Raw genomic sequence first — 8,628 nt, forward strand, 5'->3', positions numbered from 1 at the left:
AATAATTGTATGAATTTAGTGCATTTGTATTTTGTTTGTTTTTTGAATATAGGTATATAATAAACTGTATCAGCCATGTTCCAGAAATAATCACTGAGGGTGCTTCTGAAATTGGTGAAGGTGCTATAGTCTTAATGCACATTTTCACATTTTGTCATAATTTTCGGTCTATATCTATCTCCCTCCTTTCAGGCGATAGACCTAGTAAAGAGTCTCTTGGCATATATATATAATCCACCCTGTCAGACATGTAAACATTTCAAACATGGCCTCTTTTGAATAAATGGTTAGGAAATAAAAAAATCTGCAGGACAAGTTTTTAGATAGACAGGATGAGTCAACTGTGCAAGATCTAACTGCATGCATCTTATTTATTCAATTTTGTATTTTTTAAATGTAGGTATTAAGAAATGCACGTACTTAATTAGACAAAATTAATAAAACCCAAATGTTTCTATTTCATTTCAGACTACCCATCCAGGCCAACTGTGCTTACATTGTGCTATTACACGCCAGAGCTGCATGTGGCGCTGTGAGCCGTCGCGCGCTTCTCTCCCGCCTGAGGTCAAAGTGCGCTCGTAGTCCTTCCCTCAATCGGCGGCAAGGCGTGCGAGTGTGTTGCCGTAGCCTATGCTATTTAAATAAACATTTTTTTCTTCCGAAACACTATTTTGTCAGTCTAGTCATGGTAAGTTCAACAGAAACTTTTACTTTAGGCCTAATATTTGAGGTTTTGTAAAAAGAGCGAGGTGGTTTTCATTCATGGGTGAACTGATAACGCGCTGCGTGTTAGCATCTGGAGCGTAGATTGGACGTTGTTTTCAGTAACGTAGTAATCCGTGTTCTGTTAATAACTGATGCCTAAGCCTGGTCAGTTGCATACCTAACGTACATAGTGTTTCAAATGCTGTCTGTGTAGAAAGCTCGCTTGGTTTCCTTGAGAGAAAATCTTAAGGGTCCGTGTATTGTATTTCTCGGTTCATTTCATAACTAATTCTAGAGGAATCCAACAAGAATACCATTAGACGGTTAACTAAAGTTCATATTCAGAAGGAACGTATTCTCTTAAGAATAAAATTGTATAGTATATAGTAAAATATTTATAAGAACCCTGTATTTAATTGCAATGATGTATTTATCCTTGACAGTTAACTGTTAACTATATATATATATATATATAATATTATTATAATTAATATATTATATTAATATTAATATTATTATTATTTTTGTTTATTTGCATTAATTCCTTGTGATATTCCACAGAATAATGTTACCCTATCGAGGACTGAGTTTTACTTGGGAAAAGATCAGATCTCTAGAAAAGATCGGAATTCTATAAGAATTTATATTGAAATATTTTAAGGTTGATTCCAAATTATATGAAATTTCATTAATATATATATTGTTTATTTATTTATTTGTATTTTTTAAGCCTTAAAGGGGTCATCATATGATGCTGCTAAAAATAGCATTATTTTATTTTGTTATTTTGGTTTAAAAAACATATTATTTTCCACATACTGTACAATATTGTTTCTCCTCTATGTCCCGCCTTTCTGAAATGCTCGATTTTTACAAAGCTCTTCATTCTGAAAAGCGAGGTGTGCTCTGATTGGTCAGCCTGTCCAGTGCGTTGTGATTGGGCGAATACCTCAATCGTGTGACAAATGTTTCACCACTTAATATACTGTGATGCGTCTCCCAGCAGGATGGGACTCAGTCCAGCTGCTCGTGCACATCCGATCATCGGATCTCTTTTAGCAGTTCAGTCAATGTACTGTTAGGAGTAACTAAATAACATAGGATATTATTTTAATTCATGTCAGGCATGTTTGTAAACCGAAAAACAAAACAAAAAAACTGTAAAAAAAAAAAAAAGTAATTTGTGGATTAGTGTGTACTGGAGACGCGAACTGTTTCGAATGATTCAGTTCGATTTGGTGAACTGGTTCGACGTGTCCTGTTTTGGAAGGGCAAACAACTAGTTTTGCTTTCACAACGAAACACACAGCGACTCTACACCATGGTGCCGGTGGCAAAAAAGAGAATAAAAGTTACGCCTTCTTTCTTTGCATGAACATTTGGGTGGCGTTATGCAAATCTTCCCACACAGTGACATAGACATGTGGGGGCATGTAAGAATGAGCCATTTTAGGGGTGTGTGGTTTACTCTTAAATTTTATAAAGAATATCTCTTTGAATTTGAGACTTTAGTCTTTGCAACTTTACAGATCTTCTTCATGCACAAAGAGTTTGTAACACCTCAAAGAGAAAGGAAAAATGTTAAATGCATAATGTGACCCCTTATATATCTAACACTGAACTCTTTTCTGCAGAGTTTGCCACTGAACCCCAAGCCCTTTCTGAACGGTCTCACGGGAAAGCCTGTGATGGTGAAGCTGAAGTGGGGCATGGAGTACAAGGGCTACCTGGTGTCCGTGGACGGCTACATGAACATGCAGGTATGTCTTGATTATAATTCACATGTATAAATCTATCTAGTCATTGATGCTGGTGTTTTTATCTGCTACATACGATATCAATAGCAAAGTACCGGGTCAAAACATGCATGATATCCAGTTAAATTTTAATCTATCCTCACATCTGTGTTTATATTGAATATTATAGGTTAATGCTGCAGTCTGTAACTTTTTAAAAATGATCCAATATTTGAGCAAGTACATACATAACCAGCCAGTGTTTGAAACTGTCACCTTACGTGTATTTTAAAGACAACCAGTTTGATGGGAGAATAGTTTGCTTTTTGGGTTAATTTCTTAATATGAAATTCGAATGATGTGACAATTAGTGATTAGACTGTACAGAAATTGAAATCTGCATGCTAATACACACTATACTCCTAGTCACACAAGGCTGATGTTGTTAAAATTAATAATTTGGGAATAAAATATAACAATAATAAACTGCAGGGTTTGATGTGATATGAGCTAATCGATCGTTAGATTAAATCACCTTTGGTAGCGTGATTTATTGTAATGCCTTTTTCCTCCATTGGTCAGAATAAAGTGTGGCAGACTTCAGATAACAATATATGGTGAAAATTCTTATTAGGGTCATATATTCAAAGACGTAGGGTAGAATCTGTGATCACGAAGTACAGTGAATATCCAGACCGGTGACTGACCGCTACACATTCACCTCAAAACAGACTGTTCCTCACTGGATCACAACCAATGCATGGAATACAGGTGCATCAAAAAAATTAATACCATGGAAAAGTACTTTTATTTTTTGCAAACTTTCTTATATTCTAGATTCATTGCACACAAACTTAAATATTTCAATAGTTTTGTTTTAATTCTGATGGTTAAAACAGATGGTTACAGCTTAGGAAAATAAAAAATTCAGTATCTCAAAAATTTGAATATTTTCTCAAAGATCAATTAAAAAAAGATTTACAAAACAGAAATGTTCAAGATCTCCAAAGCAGGTTTAATTATGCACTCAATACTTGGTTGGGGCTCCTTTTGCACGGTGTGGCATAGAGGCGATCAGCCTGTGGCACTGCTGAGGCGTTATTGAAGCTCAAGTTGCTTTGATAGCGGCCTTCAGCTCCTCTGTATTGTTTTTTCAGATGTTACTTATTTCCATCTTCACAATACCCCATAGATTCTCTGTGCGGTTCAGGTCAGGTGAGTTGACTGGCCAACCAAGCACAGTAATATCATGGTCAGCAAACCACTTGGAAGTGGTTTTGGCACTGTAAGCAGGTGCTAAAGTCCTGCTGCAAAATGAAATAAAGCTTGTCAGCAGATGGAAACATAAAGTGCTCCCAAATCTCCTGGTAGATGGCTGCAATGACTTTGGACTTGATAAAACAAAATGGACCAACACCCGCAGACGTCATGGCACCCAAATCATCACTGACTTCAGAAACTTCATACTGGACTTCAAGCAGCTTGGATTCTGTGCCTCTCCAGTCTTCCTTCAGACTCCAGACCTTGATTTCCAAATGAAATGCTAAATTTACTTTCATCTGGAAAGAGTACTGTGGTCCACTGAGCAAGAGTCGAGTTTCTTTATCTCCTTACTCCAGGTGAAATGCTTCTGACTTTTTTTTTTTCTGGTTCAGGAGTGGCTTGGTTCTAGAAATGTGACAGCTGTAGCCCTTTTCCTGAAGACGTCTGAGTGTGGTGACTCTTTACGGCTTCAGTCCACTCCTTGTGAAGCTCTCCCAAGTTCTTGAATCGGCTTTTCCTAACAATCTTCTCAAGGCTGTGGTGATCCCTGTTGCTTGTGCACCTTTTCCTATCAAAATTTTTCCTTAGTCAACTTTATGAATATATTTTGATACAGCACTCTGTGAACAGCCAGCCCTTTTAGCAATGACCTTCTGTGGCTTACCCTCATTGTGGAGGAGGTTGATGATTGTCTTCTGGACAACTGTCAAGTATGTAATCTTTCCCATAATTGTGGTTGCATGTTCTAAACTAGCCCAAGAGGTACCCAGTATTTATACTCAAAATTAATCAAACTAATCAAGCTCAAAATGGAATATTCGTAACCATCAGAATACTCTTGAAATATTTCAGTTTGTGTGCAATGAATCTAGAATATAAGAAATGTAGCTTTTTTTAATTAAATGACAAAAAATAAAAACCTTTCCCATGATATTCTAATTATTTGAGATGCACCTGTATAATTCTGCAAGGAACTGCAATTCCAGGTTTTCAAACATTGATGGCGACAAAGAGGCAAAACTTACCGACTGCAGCTTTTAAGCAAAACACGGTCAGTCGTCCATATGGGTTAACTGAGCTTTGTTTCTCTGATTATTTCTAGCTGGCCAACACAGAAGAATATGTGGATGGAGCATTAGCAGGTCATCTTGGTGAGGTCCTCATCAGGTAAAGTTTTCAAATGAAACTCAATTTACAACTCAGTTGAATATCAGAAAATGCATTCTTAGTTTTGAATGATAATGATTTTGTTTCCTTTTTCTGAAGGTGTAATAATGTTTTGTACATAAGAGGAGTAGAAGAAGAGGAAGAAGACGGCGAGATGAGAGAATAAAGAGTGACTTGATTTCTGTTTCTAATCGGATTGGATGATTTATTGGTTATTTTGCAGTTTGTCTCAGTTTTATGTCTCTCTTCTTTTTGTAAAATTGTTAGTTATTTTTTACACTGTAAAAGTTATTGATGGCACAATGACGAATAAATTGTGCTGTTTGTATGTTTTTGCTGTCATTCTTTGGCTGGCTGTAATATTTAAAGTCCACATTAAATTAAAATGGACCCGATTTACTTAATGCAACAATTCATAAGTGCATGTTATTCCAAAGAAAAATCTTGTTTGTCTTTGTAAGAGATTACATGTTTTAGCAAACTTTAATTCTAAGTTTTAATGCAATATACAGTCTCTGGTAATAACAATTATCCAGTTAAATGCAGATTGACAGAAATAAGTCCCAACTTGTGCCATTTTCATTATCAAGGATTATGAGGTTTCACTTGGGAATAGGTCACATTAGTAAAGTGGTTCATGAATGCTAAAGTTCACTTTAAGAGTCTATTAAACGTACCTTTCTAATTTTCTAAATCATCAATTTGAATTAATTATCAATAACATTTCTAATTAAAGTAAACTTTACATGTATTTTTTTATTTCAATATTAATTTAACTTATACAGTTTGGTATTAATCTTTCTGACGATGTAAAATTACATTCTGTTCCCCAGTAGTCACTCATGCTATTTTAAATAAACTTATACATTAGATTTTATACTGATTTGTTCTGGGAAATTACACAGACAAGAAGTAGAAACATTTCTTACTTTTATTTAGCATATAATGAAGGTTTTAGGATGTGTTCAAACCTAACTAGTGCAACACTACTATTAAAAATATATATATATATAAAATTTTTTTTTTTTCCTGTATTATGTAATAATTCCCTGTTTCCCTTCCGACCTTCGTCCAAGTTCCCAAATTTTGGCTTCGCTTAATATTTACCTAATCTTTTATCCTTGAGCTCTGCTTTGAATCACTTGCACCAAAGTTAACCTAAAAATGAGAGCAAGCCATTTCAGACTTTTAGTCAAGAATGCAACACAAGTGGTCTTAGTTTGTAGAAATGGTGAAAGCTATCTTACCAAAGATGGGATGCAGACGCTGGCTGTCGTTGAGAATGGCAGTGTGCTGATTGGACAGGAAATCTTCACTTATACATTGTGTGATGAATTCGGCACATAAATAAACATTTGGAAAACTTTCATTTTCGTTAGCATATCTTATATGTCATATTAATTGTATCTTCGTAGACAATAAATTTCTTATAGCACATTAACTGTAGCTACGTGTATATGTGGACAAAAATGTCCAAAGAAATGTGAAAAATCTCCCTCAGTATATATTATATGCCTGATGCATAAAGGTGTTTCAGTGTGTGTCATTTACCTGTAAACCTGGGTCAGTGATGTGTTGATGAGATATTCAAAACCAGCACCACTGAAAAAAAAAAAATATATATATATATATATGTACAGTACAGAGTACAGACCAAAAGTTTGGTCACCTTCTCATTCAAAGAGTTTTCTTTATTTTCATGACACTGAAGGCATCAAGGGCTATTTGATCAAGAAGGAGAGTGATGGGGTGCTGCGCCAGATGACCTGGCCTCCACAGTCACCGGACCTGAACCCAATCGAGATGGTTTAGGGGTGAGCTGGACCGCAGACTGAAGGCAAAAGGGCCAACAATGCTAAGCATCTCTCGGGAAATCCTTCAAGACTGTTGGAAGACCATTTCAGGTGACTACCTCTTGAAGCTCATCAAGAGAATGCCAAGAGTGTGCAAAGCAGTAATCAAAGCAAAAGGTGGCTACTTTGAAGAACCTACAATATGACATATTTTCAGTTGTTTCACACTTTTTTGTTATGTATATAATTCCATATATAATTCCACATGTGTTAATTCATAGTTTTGATGCTTTCAGTGTGAATCAAACATTTTTTTTTTCATTTGAGTCACAAATTAAATTATATATATATATATATATATATATATATATATATATATATATATATATATATATATATATATATATATATATATATATATGTATATATATATATATATATATATTTCATTTTTATTTTTACACATTCCTTCCTATTTACATGTGTATATATATAAAATTTATTTTAATTACTTAAATATGTGATGAGTTTGCACTGTGTAGTTCAGCTGCATTTTCTGACAGTTGAGAGAGTAGAGTTACCATGACGATTGCAGCGCATCCTCAGACAACAAAGAGTTAAATTAATTAATTGTCATACCAAACTGTAATTTACATGTTTTAATGTTCAAACTATTTGTTATCATTTATTTTATTAATCATTTTAAGGTTTACTCATGTATCACTTACCTGAAATACTTACTTGAGTCGTTTTCTTAAGATACTTACCTGATTTCAGGCCAGTTGTAAGAATTACATTCGGTTAAGGTTGCTATCATTTATTTATTGTTTATTTGATCTATACAGTGTGTATTATTTTGTATTTAATGTTTATGAATCATTTTGTGATTCAAAGTGTATTACTGACTCTGAAATACAAATGTGTATGCGTATTAAAAGACAACAAAGAGGACCGTTAAGGAAACAACTAATTCTTGTCTCTCTCTCTCATTTAATGTCAAGTTGATTACTGCTTACAGTCTTCCCGACTGCCCGGGACCTGTAACACATATGTATATATATATATATATATATATATATATATATATATATATATATATATATATATATATATATATATATATATATATATATATAAAATCATATTATAGTTTGTCTGTAGTAACAAAGCATAACAGAGAAAATCAAGTGACTTGGCTAGATGCGGCTTTGAATGCCAGGCTGTGATGTGAAGAAAAGCTTGATCATGACTGACTTGTCTGATGTTCTTTCTGCCAGCTGAAGGCAACGATACTCCAGGATTTCTGACCTTTGCCCATCTGCAAGGGGAAATGTTCTCAGTCTTCTGGCTAAAGATACAAACTGAGCATATTTCTGTGTGTACCGAGGCTTTCCTCCTGACACGTTCTGCCCGACCAACAGATATCACAACACCAGTGACATCACAGACGTGGCCTTGTGGACAACTGGGAAGCTCTTGTCCTGCCTGTAAAACACAATCACTTAATACATTTCTTTGTGCTGAACAAGCCTTTGAAGCCTCTGACAGAAGCTTTAAGAAAGAAAGAAAGAAAGAAAGAAAGGAAAATCTGACAGCAGTTGGAGATACCGACCATTTGGTTTCCATGGCATTGTGTGAAAACCAAAACACACAGAGGACGCCATCTAGCGGTGACTGTGCGTCACTGAATGATGCAGCGCGCGGAACGAACTCGCCTCCAGACGCTCCTAAAGTTCTAAAGTTCTGCTGTCATGAGTGAGAACTCCATCTCCAGCAGTTCCACGTGACGTCAGACAGAGACGAGATACAGCTGACCAGGAGCTGGATGGATGGACTATGAGCAGGATTTGACTCTCTTGCAGACATGGTATAAGATCGATAAGAAACAATGCCTGCTGTGAACCGCTTACTTCCTGTGATGTTAGTGCATGTTTTTATTATGTAAATCTGCATACCACATAATA

At 35.3% G+C, this 8,628-nt stretch overlaps 1 protein-coding gene across 1 annotated transcript; it reads left to right on the forward strand.

Annotated features, from left to right (window-relative positions):
* The first annotated feature begins 530 nt into the window (after window positions 1–530).
* Window positions 531–5,203, forward strand: LOC132096717 (small nuclear ribonucleoprotein F). The gene is made up of 4 exons (XM_059502280.1): window positions 531–688; window positions 2,340–2,465; window positions 4,807–4,871; window positions 4,971–5,203. The coding sequence occupies exons 1-4, from the start codon at window positions 686–688 to the stop codon at window positions 5,035–5,037; spliced, it is 261 nt and encodes an 86-aa protein (XP_059358263.1). The 5' UTR covers window positions 531–685; the 3' UTR covers window positions 5,038–5,203.
* Window positions 5,204–8,628: the final 3,425 nt, after the last annotated feature.

This window comes from Carassius carassius, chromosome 2 (genome assembly GCF_963082965.1).
Source record: "Carassius carassius chromosome 2, fCarCar2.1, whole genome shotgun sequence".
NCBI lineage: Eukaryota > Metazoa > Chordata > Actinopteri > Cypriniformes > Cyprinidae > Carassius > Carassius carassius.

Bases quoted from the DNA above. Each gene is read 5' to 3' on its own strand.
- LOC132096717 (XM_059502280.1), top strand. The intron at 2,466-4,806 runs GTATGTCTTGAT...GATTATTTCTAG, and splicing joins ACGGCTACATGAACATGCAG to CTGGCCAACACAGAAGAATA. The intron at 4,872-4,970 runs GTAAAGTTTTCA...CTTTTTCTGAAG, and splicing joins CTTGGTGAGGTCCTCATCAG to GTGTAATAATGTTTTGTACA.